At 38.5% G+C, this 19,151-nt stretch overlaps 1 protein-coding gene across 3 annotated transcripts in view; it reads right to left on the bottom strand.

Annotated features, from left to right (window-relative positions):
• Nucleotides 1-19,151, bottom strand: part of Kiaa1958 (KIAA1958 ortholog) — a 160,352-nt gene that overhangs the window by 38,831 nt on the left and 102,370 nt on the right. The window contains exon 3 of one of the 3 annotated variants that reach the window (XM_085686071.2): nt 11,906-11,989. The exons of 1 other annotated variant lie outside the window; for it this stretch is intronic. In XM_085686071.2, coding sequence (XP_085542197.2) covers nt 11,906-11,989 — 84 coding nt within the window. Of the gene's footprint in view, nt 1-3,610; nt 11,990-19,151 lie in introns of those variants that run through there. One more of the 3 variants, XM_085686068.2, reaches the window with a different exon arrangement.

Consider the following 19,151-nt stretch of genomic DNA (forward strand, 5'->3'; position numbering starts at 1 on the left):
CAAAACAACTCTGAGATTCCATCTTATACCTGTAAGAATGGCAAAGATCAAAAACACTGATGACAACTTATACTGGAGAGAATTGGGATAAAGGGAACACTTCTGCATTGCTGGTGATACAGCCCCTTTGGATATCAGTGTGGCAATTTCTCAGAAAATTAGTAAAGAACCTACCTCAAGAAGCAGCTATACCACTTTTGGGTATATACCCAAAGGATGCTCAATCATATCACAAGGACATGTTTATAGCAACATTGTTTGTCAGAGTCAGAACCTGGAAACAACCTAAATGTCCCTCAACCAAGAATGGATAAGGAAAATGTGGTACACAATGGAGCATAAAAAAATGATATCTTGATATTTGTAGGCAAATGGATCGAAAATAGAAAACATCATATTGAGTGAGGTAATCCAGACCTAGAAAGAAAATTATCATATGTACTCACTCATAAATGGCTTTTAGACTTAAAAAAAGAAAACCAGCCTACAATTCACAATCCCAGAGAACCTAGACAACAATGAGGACACTAAGAGAGCCACACATGGCTCTAATCTACATGGGAAGTAGAAAAAGACAAGATCTGAGTAAATTAGGAGCATGCATGGGGACTATGGGAGAGGGTTCAAGGGGAGGGGAGATAAAAGGAGGGAAGCATAGAAAAATGTATAGCTAAATAAAATCAATAAAGAGAAATAATTATGTAATAATAAGGTGTTTACCAAAAACTGGAGAAAAGATTAAATAATGCATATTTATAGGCTATCATTAAAAACTGTGTTAACCTTTTTTTATACACCATAGTGTGAAAACAGGTACACAAAATATAAAGTAAAAAAGTTTAACATGTGTAGTCTGATACCAATTTAACAAGAAAATCAAACTTAAATTGTCTTTATAACTCATTTAAAAAGTCCTAAAGGATGCATATCATGTTATTTATTAATCCCATAACACTTCCAGTTCTAAAGTGTGAATATATTACTTCTGCAAATTATAAAATTTACTATGACTTTGGAATAATGTAGGAAAAAAATAGACTTTTCCTTTGTTCTAAGATTTTCTCTTCAAAACATCTAAGAGATTTTATCAGATACAAATATGTATGCATAAGGAGTTAATGCAAATTTTAAAAAGTAAAAAAAACCAATTAAGATATTTTAAAACAGACCTTGCCACATTTGTGCAAAGCAATAACAACTTACTTTAAAATATTAAGGTCCACACAGGTAAGGAGGTGTACACCTTCAATCTCAGGTCAATGGGAGGTGGAGGAAGGTAAAGCTCAGAGTTTGAAGCCAGTCTGATCTGTTAGCATGTTCCAGATCAGCCATGGCTGCAAAGTGAGACCCCAAATCTCAATCTATCTCCCTCTCTCTACTGTCCCTATTTTAGGGATCTAATAGTAGTCTCTGTACATTAAAGCAGGTGTTTTCTCACTAATCTACAATACCCTGAAGATTCATGTGAATGGGAACACCCACATTCCTAAAAAAGGCTATGAGAAAGTCTTAGCTGTGTGGCCGTCTCTGAAAGTCATCTTTCTAATGTTCTGTCTACTCCTGTCTGCTCCTGACCTGCAATAGCTCCGCATCGCTTCAGTAGTCATAAGCACTAGGATGTTAAACAAAACTCACGCTGGCTTCACTTCCACTTAAAAATAAATTTGCTCTCAATTCTTGCCATTTTCAACGTTTGTTTTGAAAACTTTAACTAACATTATTTTATACATATTAACCACTTTAGTAAAATAAAATCCCTTTTAAAATTAATTATGAATAAATTTTAAAATGGAAACAATTTTTATGACATGTACCTGAGTCAACTTGAATTCCAATATTTCCCACAGCAAAATAAGATTCATCAAAAATATACAACTTGCAAACATATTTAAAGATGGGTTTTTTGTTTCCTGAAGTACTTTGAAAACACAGGCATGACCTTTACAGATAGACTGTCCACATTGCCGGCTGTTACAATGACACCCACCTCCATTTGAAATATTCAGCTGGAAGACTGGTGAATTATTCATATATGAAGTAGGTTTACATTTCAGCAAAATGGTTGTGAGTATTTTCTATTTTCAGATGCTAGGTCTTTTTAACACTTTACTCTTAGTCACATGTGTGTGGGGTGGGGTATATGGACAGGTGCTCTCAGACACTAGAGGAATCTGATCCTCTGAACATGAGCCACCCGACATGGATGCTTGGAACTGACCTCAGGTCCTCTGGAAGAACATTATATACTCCTAACTACTGAGCTATCTCTAACTCCTAATACTTTTTATTAGATAATTTTAGTAACTCAACTAAGATGCCTGAGATTAAACACCAAGGAATCATTTCTATTTTGTTTGAAGAATGTTGTCAGGCATCCTAAATGTAATAAAGAACACATGGAGAATCTAACAGCATTTTTCTGAAAATAAGGAAACCTAGAACCTGACATATATTTAAGAAAAAAAAGTTTTGTTTTTGTTTTTGTTTTGAGAAAGGGTTTCTCTGTGTGACAGTCCTGGTTGTCCTACTTCATGCTTTGTAGACCAGGCTGGCCTTGAACTCAGAGATCTGCCTACTTCTGCCTCCCAAGTGCTGGTATTAAAGGCACGTGCAACCAAGCCAAGCTTTAAAATATTTTTTAATGTGTGTGGGTGTTTTACCTACACGTATGTCTGTGTATCATATATGCACCTGGTGCCTGCAGAGGCAAGAAGGGGTGTCAGGTCACCGGGACTGGAGACGAATGTGGTTATGAGTTCTGTGGGTGCTAGGGAACAAACCTAGATCCTTTGGCGGCATGCTGTTTACTTCTGGAACATTTCTCCAGCTTGCCTCTATGTATTTAGATCAGTATAACCCGTATTTATTTAAAAAGCATTAAGTTCCTTTGTGGAGTAGAGATAGGGCTACCAGAGGTTTCAATACAGACATCATATGTATGACCTGGTGTTTGCACACACATGTGATCCCAATATATAAAAGGTGGATTCTAGAGGGTCTACCTTCTGCTATGTAACAAATCTGAGTCATCTCAAAAACGGAAAAAAATAACGGGGCTGCACAAGCAAGAGGACGTGTAGAAAGCTGGTTCAGTGCTCACATGGAACTGCAGTGCTGGAGGACAGAGGCCAAGGGATCCTGAGGGCTCAGCGGTCAGGCGATTGAGCTAAAATGTTGAGCTCCTGGTTCAGAGAGATCCTGTCTCAAAGTTATATTGACAATCACTTGACTTTGACCATAGGCCTATTCTCTCTCTCTTTCTGTACACCCTCCACAATAAGCAAACAAATAAATAAAACAGCAGACAGCTGATTTTCAGCTGTGGAGCATTCTGCTCTATAAGCAGGCCTAGGACTACAGAAAACCCAAGAATTAACCAGCTACAGATCCATTACTAAAGAACTGTATAACCTTACACGTTTGTGTAAACAGCTGTGTACATGAATACTTCCTCTTCCAGGACCGTCCCCTCCATGGTTAGACGTAGAGTGCCTGACTTCATACATACTGTCAACATTCAATGGCTACTGCAGTCTATCAGGTCAACAATTTGATTCCCCTCCCCCAAACTGTGGCCTGCTTTTTAAATTGGTAGTTACAAAAACAGCTATTTTTGCAGAAAGTAATTTATTAGCTAAAAATTGGTCATCATGTTCAAATACAGAAAAGACAGTGTAACTAAACAGGTTCTTAGTGTAGATATTATTGACATACATGGGCTGAGTTTATTGGATTGCTAATTTCTGTGAAATTTAGGCTATATCAATGAATATAAAAAACAACAGAAAATCTCACTACATTAGATGCAAACGTTATACACACTGGGACACAAAACTAGAGTTTTATTTAAAGCACAAGTACACAGACAGTTGTGAAGCAAAAACAGTGAGCTGATAAAGATGAAACATCTTAGTGTAAAAGAGTGAGCAGCAAAATAAAAATGAGAACAATACCATATACTCTTAGTCACAAACAGTTCTATATTACAAACATCGACAGGCAGGACCATCTGACACATTAACACAGCATCTTGCATTTTAATCCACCCTTCTCTTCTCCTTTACTATTAAAGTTGTAGCAGTTTTTTTTTTAAGTTTTAAAATATGACTTGAGTGAGGCAGACACACATCAATCATATAGAAGAAAAGTGGCTAGAAAACATATAGAAAGATGACAAACCACCAACCTCGTAAGTAAATGCATCCCAAAAGGACAACACAACCCTCTGTGGTTTCATGACCTGTCCCCAAGCATTAATTGTGGCTATAGCATTTCCAAACAGATGCCTTGTCTTAAACAATAGGGACTAAAATGATAAATCTTCTTTTTATTCTCCAAGTTCTCAGTGATGAAAGAAACGGAAGTGTAAACACACATCTATGATTTACAACAAAACAAAGGACCTCACTGAAGTTGAACGTAGCCTCCACTCCACTAAGCCTCAACAGTTCTTCTTTGTAGTAGCCAGCTGGGTCACATACTCATTCTGGTAAAACCAAGTATGGCCAGTCATTCCCTTCAACAGCCTCTAGGCGGATGGGATTTTAGTTAAATGTTTGCAGTGCTGTACAGAAGAGGGCAATGGTCATTTACCATGAGGCTGATCTGGCAACTGTATGTTCAATTTTAGCAATGAGTATATTCACAATTATTGGAAAAACTGGTTATTGTAAATTTAAAACCTACCAAGTATATATACTATTTGTTCAAAAAGTTGCTCTACACATAAAGACCTTGGACAGAGAGAGAGGGAGAGATTCAAAACAGAAGATCCAAGGGTAGAAAATAAATCCGAGAGCAGGATTCAAACACATGCCCACTGTTAACTTAGAGAGACATCATCACTGGAAGCTACCATGCCATATTCTTTGGTGTCTGAAATCTCCCAATACAGAAAACAAGAAATGCTCCGGTGAAGCTCTGGGGCTGGATGACAGCAGTGCTGCTCTACACCACACAGGACTCAGCTTCTTTTTATTGCTCCATCACCTCATGGGGGAGCAGACATTTAAAGCATATTCTGGCAGGAATGCTCACAGTTAAATCTGCCTTTCTTTGCCCTAAGCTAATGGTTTTCCACCTTCCTAATGCTGTGACCCTCTAATATAGTTCCTCATGCTGTGGTGACCCCCCAATGCAAAATTATTTTTATTGCTACTTCATAACTGTAATTTTGCTACTGAAATGAATTAAAATGTAAATATCTGATATGCATGATTTCTGATATGCAACCCCTGTAAAAGGGTCACTCAAACCCCACAAAGGGGTGATGACCCACAGGCTGAGAGCCACTGCTCTAAGCAAAGAAGTGACAGGAGCCTTAAGGAATTAGTTTTAATAATGTTAGAATTAAATCAGCAATTTCAGCACCAATGTGTCCAAATACAGTACTGGCTGTCACTATGCCTCCGACAGTTACACAAAAGCCTCTAATTCAGGAGATTATCCTTCATTGGAGGAATCTTATAATTATTATCTACAGAATGGACAGGAGGAAACCCTGTACTAAGTGGGGAATGTTGACATGCTGGCGTGAAAAGGTTCTTTATGATAGTTTAACCTCCACTGTAGGAGAATAAATAAGATTGTAATGATATTTTCCCCAGTTGAATTTTGACCAAGTACAGCAGACAGAGTTAATCTGTTGAAGTAGCATTCTTCCTGTCATCGGAGTGCATGTAGAACTGCTGGGGCAAGTAGGAAATACTAGGAACTGAACCAGACAGACAGACAGATATGAAAGACCTGATGGACATACCAAATATACTCCACAGACATAAGAAATATTGGATTCAAAAGTTGATATTAGGAACTATATCAAATCATTAATTATTCTTTTTTAAATTCATTTTTTACTATTTTTAATTATGTGTTATGTGCAGTCATTTTGGCTTGGAGGTAGAATTACAGACACCCAATGTAGTAGCTGGGAATCGAACTCAGGTCCTTTGGAAGAACAGTACATGCTCTTAATCACTGAGTCATCTCTCCAACTCCAAAATTACTAGTTATTCTTATAGATGCAATTCTAATAGCAAGCCACACTGATCAGCTACATAACACGTGTGCGTCACAGGCTTTTGCTGCTACACCATTCAACCTAAAATAGCTATGTCAGGAGACAGTGCTGCTCAACTGTCAGTCTACTGGACTTTATTTTGTCTGCAAAAACGCTCAAGTCTAAAAGAGACGGAAAATTCTCAGTGACAGAGTGCTTAAAAAGCAAACAAAACAGAATTCTTGCTTTCCTTTTTTGAAGGTGTGTGGAAAGAAAGCTCTCTAGACTGGAATGATACACATGAAATAATAGTTTGGGGGGCTGGAGAGATGGCTCAGAGGTTAAGACCACTGGCTATTCTTCCAGAGATCCTGAGTTCAATTCCCAGCAACCACATGGTGACTCACAGCCATCTGTAATGAGATCTGGCGCCCTCTGCTGGCCTGCAGGGATACATGCAGACAGAACACTGTATACATAATAAATAAATAAAGCTTAAAAAAAAAGAAATAATAGTTTGGCACTGCATGACAACTGCATTTCCTTCTGTAGAGGCCACTAAGAAGTACTTACTTTCTCAAGTCACACACACATATGTGGGTGGCACAGCCTAACTTTAGGAAGTGACAGCAGTAATGTGGTTAATGATTCCATAGCAATGTCATAAACATCATGAATGAGCATCTAGAACAACATGCAAACCTCGGAAGTCACTCAATTATCTCACAATGCATAGAAATTGTAATGGTTTTTGGCAGTTTTTTTTTTATAACAAATGCTTATAAAGTAAATGTTTTATAGTTATAAATGCTATTTTAAAAGTGTAACATAATGGGTTATTGGTATAAAAGTTCAGTTAGATAAATTTAATCGGACTGGACTAATATACTAAATATGGACATTCAATATAAATAATCAATTATAAATTAATAGTAAAGTATTGTAGGTATGTGAGTTATAAAATGTAACAACAACACAGAGCATCAACAGCCACTAAAGCACTGTATGCACAATAACTGTTAGGGTTCTACATCACTGATGCCTTCCTAATTCTACCTACCATAAACGAGTAAACTTCTTCAAAGTTCCCACTGAAATAAATGTAAAATGGTAAAAATGCCAATTCCAGTGTCATACCAAGACAGACATTTCATAAAAAGACAAGTAATTACACTGCACTTAAAAAAAAACCTTAAAATTTGACATTGTCTCCACTGATTCTGATAAATATAATTTGCAAATTATGTCTGTGAAATTCCTTATGCTTGGCCTCCTTTTCAGAAAAAAGTCAAGATAATACAAGAAACCCATTTTGCATTTCTAATCTCCCTGCTACTAGTATCGGCTACTACCTTACCTAGCTTTTTTTTTTAACCACTAAATAAATTCACTTAAGAAAATCTTAATTATGTTGATAAAATTTTAATCCTTTGACTAAAGGGATGTTTCAAACTGTCAAAATAGTACAAATTGTATCTCAAACCAGTAACATGGATCCAGGAGCAGAGTTGGATTTAAGGAGAACGCCCAATGCAAACAACAATTCCCTTTGGTCCACAGTCCGCAACTGGATCCAATACTTAGAGATTTGGGTTAGTTTGCCTCCCCACTTATAGTTGAAAATGGGACAAGCTGAGTGACTTCTCTTAGGAAACAAATCACAGAGATGGCTCAGTGGTTAAGAGCTGTTTGTATGTTCAGTTCTAGAGGATACGACACCCTCACAAAGATATACAAAACACCAATGCACAGAAAATAAAAATAATTAAAAAAATTCTCCAAGTGGGATACACTCGGCAGCAAACTGGAATATTCAATGACTTAAGTAACTGCAGGAGTACGAAGTGTGAAAGGCAATGCAGAATAGGTCAGCACAGAGATCTGAGGGCACTGGGCTCCCAAAAGTAGAACTCTTATTAGAGCGCCTTTACATTTTTCTTTGAGAACAGGAAGATGTATAAACATCTTTATAGACTTCCTAGCAACTTGATATTCAATAAATATTTGCCTATGTAGCCATAAATTTTCATCTCAGTAGATTCACGAATATTATGGCTCTGGATGTTAGTTAATGCCAGAGTTTGCAGTAATAAAAACCTAACTAAAAAGCCAGTGACTTAGTCTACATCAGAAAAGATGCAGGCAATATATTGTAGTTCAGGTAATACTTTAATTTAGGGAAATGAACTCTGTACAGTGCTGCTTTCCTGTATCCCAGCACTCCGGATGTGGAGGGACGAGGGTTAGCAAACAGAATACAACACAATAACTTGAGAAAATGAATGAACAGGGAAAATTTTAAGATAAATATTTAATAGTGGATATATATTATGTATGAAACATTTCATATTAGCCCTAATAAGCATGATAAATGTTGGTGTGCACCTCTGTCACAGAGTGAAGTAAGTTTTCTAAGTTAAAATTTCAAGTAATAAAAATGGCATCTGGCAGTGGTGTGTCCTCAGTATTGTTTAGATAAAAATACAAAATTTAGAGGTAGTCATGAACTTTTTATAACTTAATTAAATAAGTTCTAAATTGGCTATGCTTCTTCTAAGCCATTTTTTGAAAAGTTGTTTTAACCTAAATATCACAGTGTTCCTATCTGGTTAGTTATCGCAGCAAAACGTAAGTAAATAACAGTAATTCACATTACTGATGCAATTGTCGTGATGAGAAGGTAGTACTTAAGATTAGGCAGGGCAGATGCTCCTGTCAGTACTCCAGAACAGCAGCAGGAACTCAGAATTCCCTCGTTCTATCCTCTCAGTTCAGTGCAGGGGCAGGCTGGTTTTTTTTTTTTTTCCTCAAAATCAACTCTGCTTCCAACATGATTGAGGACTTAAAAATTATGATGATTAAAAAAATGACAGGTATGCCACATGAAAACCAACAACCTTTAAAAAAGTTCCTTTATGCTGGGTCTGACTCCAAGGGTGGGGAGGGTTTGCAGAGGAACTGGGAGAAAGCAGCTGTGTGTTTAAGCAGAGGCAATGGGGAGGTAGGTTAGAGGCTAGTGTGCAACCATGAAACATCCCCAGCATTCCTTTAAACTAGATAGCCTTTGGCAATGGGAAGATGCTGTTCCCATTTCTAGCTCAAACTACCCAAACCAACAACTAGCTCATACTGAAAAAAGTGAATACAAAAAGCCTGTACAGACTCTTTCTTCATCTAACTGACTTATGATTTCACCATAAAATGAGGATAACTTGATTTTCCTTTTAAGGTTGCTGAGAGGATTTAGATAATACTTGTATAGAAATATATATATCTTTCCTTAACAATGCTTCTCTTGGAAGGACAAGCTCATGATGTTCCTTCTACCTACCAATGCCCCAGGAAGACCTGCCACTTCTACATTATAGATCACAGTCTAGAAGAAAGGCCCTATGTGCTTACTATGTATTGATGCAAAGAGTCACCTCGCCATGGGAAAGCTTGGCTCTGTGATAAAAATGTTTCTCCTTTTGTATCAGATGATAATAAAATACCACCTACCTTTCACGTTAATGTGAGTTATAAGGTTGGCTTGAAGAATAAACCCCTCCCCAACAGGGTGCTCGGTTGTGACAAACCAATGATGGTTTAGAGTTCTTAGTCATTACTGTTTGCACAGGATGGGAAGGAACCAACTTAGTCTTATTGTGGCTCAAATGTCTAAATTCATTTGAATTTTGAACTGTCTTAAGTAATAATTTACTAGTTTTCAAGACCTGAAAACAAAGACTGGAGCAAACACAACAAAATTATTCTACTTATACAGAATACCACAGATAAATACATTTCTATTAGTTGAGAAGAAACTCAAGAATGCCTTGAATACTGCTAAGCCTGGTAACAAAATATTGTGATTGAAAATGGGTGTCAGCTCCCCTAGGGAGAAGAGCCGGCTGTACTGCTGAGAATTGAAAATGGGTGTCAGCTCCCCTAGGGAGAAGAGCTGGCTGTAATGCTGAGGTTGTAATGCTGAGGTTGTAATGAAATTGTAACAGTACTGCAAGTTGTTGTCTCCAGCAAAGCAGCCACTTGTTAGTGGGGCCTCCATTTTCTACCTTCTCTTTTAAGCTGATATACAATCTAACACTTAGGAATATTTTCAAAATTCTTGAAAGTTTAAAATTTCATGTATATCTGATGATCAAACTCATTTACACTGACTTAGGGAAAAAGAAAATTTTATGCAGGTCCAATCACACCACTAAAAATGACCTATGTAACAGGAGAAAAATGACCTATGTAACAGTCTCCTCCCATCCCCCAGTATCAGACTTTGCATATTATTTAAAAATGAGACATCTTGCAAAAAAAAAAAAAAAAAAGAATGGCACCTTTAATCTTCCTTCTACCCCCTCCCCAAAGAAAAATACTTTAAGCATTGGGATCTCCATATATGGGGGAAAATGAGGTTCAGGAGCTAAAACTCTATACTAAAAATATATGTAAATAACTTGAGCTTATGATACCCCTTTTCAGGATCTGCTCTGGCTCAGCAACATACTGCGTGAACAATAAAGTTGTCTCCTCCAGAGCCATAAAGAATTTTTAAAAATTAAAAAAATAAATCAATCTATGAAGGAGATGAAAAGTGGAAGGAGGCAAGGACGAGGAGTGAGAACAGAGTCTTGAATGACTCTTGGTTTCCTTTCTGACTTTTTTTAAAAACAGAATTCTTCCTCTATTGTTGCCTGAGAACCACTATGGTTTTGCCAAGTCTGTAACAGCAATTATATGTAATCAACCACAAGCACACTTATTTGTCTCAAGCCTATAAATACTGTTAGTGATACCAAACTATTGCCATTGGCTTATCTGTAAAAAGAAAAAATATAGATTTTCATTTTATAAAGTTAACACTGAGAGCACATGAAAGGCGACGAAATGCAGTATACAATGATGGTTTCATGGGACATGGACACCGAAGTGAGGTCTTGAGCAAGCCACCTGGTCAAGCCGTGTCTGAGGAAGAGTCATAAGAGGAGACAATGAAATTGCCGTTGGTGGAGTGGCCAGCCACCGACTGGGCAGCCTGCTGGCTCAAGTTGTTGCAGATGAGCACCAGCTGGTTGCTCTGGGCCTCAGACAAGGTGCTACAGCTCTGGTAGACACTGAAGTTGGTTTTCCTGCCGGGGATGTTGCCCTTCTCGCACATGGTCTTCACCATCTTGGCTAGCTTGTTCTTGCCAAGGGCCTGGCAATTATACCAATGCAGAGCTGCCAAGTTCACAACTGGCTTGATGGACAAGTAGAAGGGGGCATCCTCATAGCGCATCGCAGGAGGTCTCCGCTGGGCATACTCCTTATAGTCCTGCACCGGGCAGGTCTGTGGGGCATGCTGGGTGGCATAAACTCGTGAGTCTGTCCCTCCTCTCTTGGTTTTGGCATTCAGATCACCGGTGTCCTGACCCATCCATTCCAAATACTCGAGTCCAGTTTCTGTGACGCGGAGCCGGATATCGCCCCATTTCAAGGTGGATCCATGGAAGCCTGTGCAGTGCCCAAAGGCTTTTGTATTGTTGAGCCAGACAAGGTTGAGCAGACCCTCGGGGTTATACCTGCTCAGCAGTCCCCTCTTCCGCAATATGAGCTCGTCGGCAAACGTGAGTTTCATGGACTTGTGAGGCTTGTTTCCCTTTCCTTTGCAGCGGAGCTCAATCTGCTTCTGTTTCAGGGCCTCCTGGGACCGCTTGAACTCCTTATCCCTGGTGATGCTGTAGCCGTATCTGTGCTCTTTCAGGTACCGTTCCAGCCCACACTGGTAATTCGCCAAGCTGTTGGGTTCATACTCAGACCCATCCTTCTGCCTGGCATCCACGAAGAAAGAGGCAAGGTAGGCATCTAGCTCCTTGCAAGGGATGACATAGATCTCTCTGGTTTCGGAAGGGTACTTGGAGATGAGGAACTCCCGGAAATTGCGGAGCGCAGTCTGTGTGCTCCGGATGGTTTTCTCGTTCTGCTCCCTGCTGAGCTCAGCTGCTCTTTCATCCTGGTCTGCAACAAACGGGGGGAGGGGAGGGACAGAGAGGGTGTGGATGAGTTCAGACAATGCACTTGCTACTCTGAAATAAAGTTTCCTTTCATAATGAAATGGGAAAGATGGATCAATTTTGAGAGAACAGTGATATAGTATTGAAAGGGTTGTTGCACGATTGAAGCCAAATTCAGTTTCACAAATTTACTGGATAAAATATGGCCCATGACAATGAGAGAGAACTTCTTTTTAAAAATGTTAAATTTGGGAAGTAGAAAAAGACAAGATCTTCTGAGTAAACTGGGAGCACGGGGACCTTGAGAGAGGGTTGAAGGGGAGGGGAAAGGCAGGGAGGGGAGCAGAGAAAAATGTAGAGCTTAATAAAAATCAATAAAAAATATAAAAAATGTTAAATTGTGTTATTATTGTGGTATTGTGTGTGTGAGTATAGGTGCAAATCCTTCCATCTTTACACAGCTCCAGGAATTGAACTCAGGGTCTCAGGCTTACATTGCAAACACTTTTATCCTCTGGAGACACCTTGCTAGCTCTGAGTCCTGGCACAGAGCTTAGTGAGTGAAGGTCTGTGGAAAGGGTGATACTGAAGGTCATCTTTTTGTTTGAGGAAAAACGTTTGAGGGGCAGAAATGTATTATTCGTCCTATGTCGCATGGAAGGGGTCCTCTCTCCAGCTGGTAAAATCACTTCATTTGTGAAACTGGAAGTGGCTGCATTTGTCACTCTAACACACCACTGGGAGTCTATTTAGAGAGGATTAAATACATTTGATGGCAGTTCATTTCATTCCTTTTCTATAGGAATTCAGGTCAATGCAATTTATAAGTATTCTTTATGGATAACAAAACAGTTTGTAAGCAATTAAGTGATCAGAATCAATCTGGTATTTTAAAGGAAAACCAGGACTACTAAAGTTCATGGTAACAAGCGGATAATTAAATATGAACTTTATAACTGAGGTGAAAGGGCTTATCTTGATTCAGTTTGTTTTCTTGATTTATTATGTACCTTCTGCGTGACGGACTTGCAGTATAAGCTCTGCGTCATCCATTAAGCAGTACTGCTCCAAGGCAGCAGGCCGCACACTTACTAAATATAGGCGACCTGTCTGTAAGCCTATGTCTGCATTTGAACCAGTACTCTATGCTCAAGATGAGACCCAAAAGCATTCCCAGGTAAACAAAGTTCTAGTGACTCAGGCCTGTAATTCCTACTCCTTAGGAAGATCCTCAGGAGGCAGGGGGGTCTCAGGTTCAAAGCCTATCTTGACTCAGAAAAGTCAAATTCTATGCCTGTGTCCATTGAAAAAGAGGTTAAGAAACACTAAGTAGTTTCATTTCAGTAACATTTAGTTTAACTTAACATTACTAATAAAAAATACTTGGTTTAAAAAACACCCACTCTGCATGTCTGATGTGGTCTGGACAAACTCAGAAACCCAAAAGAGAATTATACAACAGAATAGCAGCCTACCTACTGCTATGCAGTGAAGTCAGTTTTCCTATTGATTTTTAAGAGGAAAACATGGAAGTTAATTTAAAACAACAAAAAATACAACTTAAGTCTCTTGGGTATAAGGCAATAGCATTTTGTTTACTGAAAATATCTATATAGAAAAAAATTTCAGATTAATTTATATGACTGCTCAGTGGAAGTCTTCGTAATTACTATACCCAATAATGTAAAGTATTTAATATACTGGAGTTTATTCATAAAACAAACTACCTTTTAAATAAAGCATTACCATATATTACTGTGTATCTATCTATAAATAACCATGTTAGTTTCAAGTGAGAATTCTAGGACAGATTTTCAAATTCCATTATGTACACAGTAACGATGGAGAGGTGACATCTCCAAAATTCAAGTACACAAACAGACTTTATGCTTCAATAGTTTAACTTTCACTTGCCTCTTTTTGTAGTTGAAATTGATTATATTAACAATAAAGACTACCTTCTGTTTCCATTAAAAACAAAGAAGCAGGGGTTGAGTGTGACCTCTCACCCTTAACTGTTTACATGTAAGCCAGAGGCCAGCACAGTTTAATTTGGCTGCTTATGCAAATATATAAAAGCACTCTTCAAACTTCAAAGGTTTTCCAGGAAATGAAAGTTCATAGGCAACTTTGGGGAAAAAGAGTTTCAAACTCTCATTGCTCACATGAGCTCTTAGACAGAGTCTGTGTATCCTGAAACCTGAAATTCACTACAGTACCTCTTTGGAGGTGTAATTTATCATCAGTGATCAAATCCTAGCACTTCTTTTTAAAAATCCTAACAGAGGAGATCTGCCATTAGAAACTATCTTAGGAGTGTGATCCAAGGTGCTACAAACTAGGATTTCCCAAGGGGATGTCAGATAAGGGCAATTGAATCTTTAAGCTGGAATATTCTACAGGGTTAACAAAACACTCCAGATAAGATAGTCAATAACTACCAACAGACCCCACCATGAGGTATCAGCTCGACTTAGTCATACTTGTTTTCAGTTTGTAAAATATTCAGTATTTTTAACTCCTTTTACAAAAATAAATTGAAATTTGATTTGAAAACCTTTGAGTGTCAATTTAAAAATGAGTTATGATTTCAGGGTATGTGAGCAAAATGTCCAGGTGCACCGGCTTCCGTGAGGCAGACTAATACAGTGAAGCTGTGAGAATGACTGTGACATGCAGTCATCACAGGACATGGCTCCCTGACCAGGTGGCCAGCTCTCCTCAGCCTCATCTTGTGTGCAAGGCTTTCCCTCTTTTTTTTTTTTTTTTTGGCTGAGTCTCAAGTTTAGTTAAGAAACAGGAGTTGCATCTGCTAGAAAGCAGCCCAAGCGAGCTGCTGCATGGCCTCTGTCCTGTTCTAGCAGCTTGGAATGCACCACAGGAGGCAGCTGGAAGGGAAGACAACCTCATTTACTTTGCATGAATAAGGGCAAAGAAACATTTTTTCAAAAGCAGTACAAGTAATAAGGTCTCAACTAATAACAAAATCAAGTAAGAACAGAGAAAAATCAATAGAAAATACAAATGAACTACAAGTATCATGCATTTGTCTACAGAAAAGTTCCTTTTAAAACTTTTTATTAGGTATAACATACACAGAATATAGTTATGAAGTGCACACAGTTTTGACGGAGGGTATTCACCTGTGAATCTAGTAACCATATCAGAAGGATTCCTTCTTCCATCACCCCCTACCATCAAGAAAACTGCTCTCCTGACTTGAAAAAAAGTTTGGCTGGCCTATTACTATGCCCATGGATGAATCTTGGGATTGGCTTTTTTTTCTTAGCTTCACCTACTGTTGTGCATTTGCAGGTACTTCATCCTCACGGCAGTGTGGTGTTCCATTATACACGAATTCAGCATTTCAATAAGCATAAACCCCAAAGGCTGAGAAAGTTAACAAAGCAAAGAATGTCACCCAAAAGCATACAGACACAAATGATTTTCTTCTAATCAGAGCAAGTATTTGGCTTTTTTATTTTTGTGTACTTGTTCACATGTACAATCTATGCAGGTATGTGTACAGAGGACTTGGGATAGGCCAGATTCTTCAGCTGCTCCCCACATTATACTTGTGTGTGATGCATATGAGTGTGAGTGCACATGCAGGGGTCAGAGGACAACCTTGAGTTGAGACAATTTACCACTGCATGTAGCCGGACTGCAAACAGCTGGGAATTCTTCTCCCATTTCACTGCAGAAGGACTGGGATTTTATATGAACATCACACCTAGATTTAGTTCCAGGGATTCAAATTCAGGTTTTCATTCTTATATCCTTTATCCATTCAGCCATCTCTCCAGTTCTTCCACTTAATTTTTTGAGACAGCCCCTCACTGAACTTAGAACTCACCAACTTGCTAGCCGGGCTACCCTTATCCCAGGGATCCTTTTGTCTCTGCCTCCCCAGGAATGGGATTATAAACACACAATGCTACACAGAACTTTATATATTCATGTTGGGAATCTGAGCTCAGGTCCTCACGTTTGCATGGAAAGAACTTTGCCAACTAAGTCATATCCCCAGTTCCTAAATCAGTGGTTCCCCACCTTCCTAATGCTGTACCCCTTTAATACAGTTCCTTATGTTCTGGTGACCCCCAATCATAAATTTCATTACTACTTATTAATTGTGATTTTGCTACTGTTATGAATCATTATCTAAGTATCTGATATGCAGGATATCTGATATGTGACAGGCTGAGAACCACTGGCCTAAATCAAGCATTTGAATCACATAAATAAATGAGCAGGGATGAAAATAACGTCTCCTACACCTTCCACGAGCCCAACAGGCTCATCAATAGATGTGTACTGAGACCTAGCATGTAACTTAGAACCTAAGAATCCACCCTACAAAGCTTCATCTTCCACTCAGACAGTGCCGCCCCCCTTGCTTGGGCAGCAGCCTGAAACCTCAGCACTTTCTCCCTCTTTATCTACAGCTGAGCTGGGCCACCTCACTTTCACACCAAGTGGCACGTCAGAACGAAGTGGGCTGGTCTGCAAGCATAATATACACAGCTCTTGCTTTGTGGATTTACCATCTAGTGAGAGGACAGTAACAAATCTTTGGTATACTAGCCCTAGTGCTGTGAGGAACCCACCATTTTCAACAAATGTAGTCAGTTGTCCAGAATACTTCGCAGCTCCCCACAGCCAGAGTAGGGCGTTGACACCCTTTTCATGCTCCATTAATCCAATTATCCCTCTCTTGTTAGGAGATGACATGGAAGCATACATAATTAGTTCTCATTTCATTTGAGGAGATCTATATTAGATTTAAATCCAGACACATTCCCTCTGTTGCTGCTGTAACCAATTTAAAACAAGCACAAACTTAGCTATGGCATCCTTGTATGCTGTTATTAAAGCAATATATCTGCAGCAATAGTCAACAATTCTTCATGTTTAGCTTCTCTTTTATTATTTTCATGTAAAACAAAAGTATTTTGTCTCATTTTTCACTTAGAAATGTTCTACTTCTTTATAAACTAGTGAATAATAATAAGTCCATAGCTTATTCAATAAATAAGAATGTATTTTAAATTTGAAAAATAAAATACCTGGTGAGCAGATTCACATGTAGGAAGCCGAGGTTGGAACCAATAACGAATACATGCTCAGAAGTACCATTAAGCCCTGAGCATTTGAAAAATTTCTATGGGATAAAAAGACAAGTCTTTTTTTTTTGATATGTCAATATTTATTTTGGATGTATACTTGTCTTAGTTAGGTTTTTATTCCTGTGAAGAGACACTATGACCATGGCAACTCTTAAAAAGAAAACATTTAACTGAGGGGACTTGTGCAGTTCCAGAGTTCAGTCCATTATCATCATGGTGGGGAACATGACAGCATGCAGGCAGACATGGACTGCGGGAGTTGAGAGTGCTACATCTAGCAGGCAACAGGAAATCAACTTTCACACCGGGTGATATCCAGAGTATATGAAACCTCAAAGCTAGCTCCCACAGTAACACACTTCCTCCAACAAGGTCATACCCACTCCAACAAAGCCACACTTCCTAATAGTGTCATTCTCTATGAGATTATGGGATTATGGGGGCCAATTACATTCAAACTACCACAATACTGAAAATGATATAGCTAGTGTTAGTATTCAGACATCTGTACTGGCCTGCCCTTGGGATTCTGATAGGTTACGTCCTGTACACTATGTTCTCTTTTAAAAGAGTCCTACCCACCTCCCATCTCTTTCTGTCTCTGTTTCTCTCTCTCTCTCTCTCTCTCTCTCTCTCTGCCTCTCTCTTCTCTTCTGCTGCTCCTGTCCCTAGAGGGCTGTCTCTCCCTCCCCTTCTCTCTTTTTACGTTCTCTTTCCCTTAATAAAAACCCCTCCATGTAAACTCTGTTGCATGGCATCTTTCTCATGCTTGCCATTTTTTTTCTAAACCACAACAACTAGATCATATGATATATCTATTTTAGTTTCTTTAGGAAACTTTAAGATAAAATTCTCTGTACTGGGCATACTAGTTTACATTTCTGTCAGAGATGCATGAAAGTTTTCTTGCTAGCATCTATTGTTTTCATGAAAATATGTTTGATTGTATACCTGTAACCCCAGCAACAGGGAATCTGAGCCAGGAGAATTATAAATTTGAAACCAATCTGGGAAATTTTATAAATTCCAGTCCAACTTGGGTTATATGTCAAGAGCCTGATTTGAAAAACAAATGAATAAACACCTTCTAAACTCCACAAAAAGTAACAGTACAAAGTTGAGGACAGAGGTATGGATCTATAATTACAGTATTTGGGAGGTATAGAGATAGAATAATTAGGAGCTCTAAGTTATCCTTGGTCACATAGCAATTTCAAGGCCAACCTGAACTACCTACCTGAGAACCTGTCTCAAAAACAATATAAGAAAAATTAATAATTGCTATTTTAACTGTGGTAAGATGGAATCTCATTATAGCTTTGGTTCACTTTTACACATTTTCATGTGTTTATTGGTTACTTGTATCTCTTTTGATGATTTGTACAATGTAAACTTTATTGTTTGATTTTTTTTAGTCCACCAAAAATAATCTTCATATGCTTTGCATATTAATTCTCTGCCTGTTGTATAATGTGCATAGACTTTCTCCATTTTGACAGTAGTCTTTTCGCAGCACTGTACTTTATTATTTCATAGGATCTTATTTGCAATTTTTTGCTCTGTGTTCTGTGCTTTGGAGTCCCATTCAGGAGGCCATTCCATTGCATATGCCAAAGATTTTGACCCTCCATGGTTTCCTCTGGTAGTTTCAGATCTTACATTAAGATATTCTATCCATTTATTTTGATTTCAGTATGGAGAGAAGGGGGTCAGGTTTTGGTCTACTACATGTGAATTGACGCCATGTTGAAACTTTAGCTAAGAATCAGTTGATTACAAATGCAGAGGCTCATTATTCCATTCCATTGACCTGTGCATCATTTCATACACCAATGGTGTGCTTTTTGGCTACTCTCATTTAAAAAATACAAACATGATACTTTATCTTTAAGATTACTTTGACAACTCCTCACAAGCTGCAGTACTGGGGAGAGCAGTCCCTGTATCTCACCTGGGCAACACAATAGAGCCAACCCTGTTGGTGGAGGTGTGGGTGAGCCAGTCCCAATATTGTGAACATGGGAGAACTGTCTCCAT

The sequence above is a fragment of the Myodes glareolus genome, chromosome 3, assembly GCF_982192425.1.
Source record: "Myodes glareolus chromosome 3, mMyoGla1.1, whole genome shotgun sequence".
NCBI classification, from domain to species: domain Eukaryota; kingdom Metazoa; phylum Chordata; class Mammalia; order Rodentia; family Cricetidae; genus Myodes; species Myodes glareolus.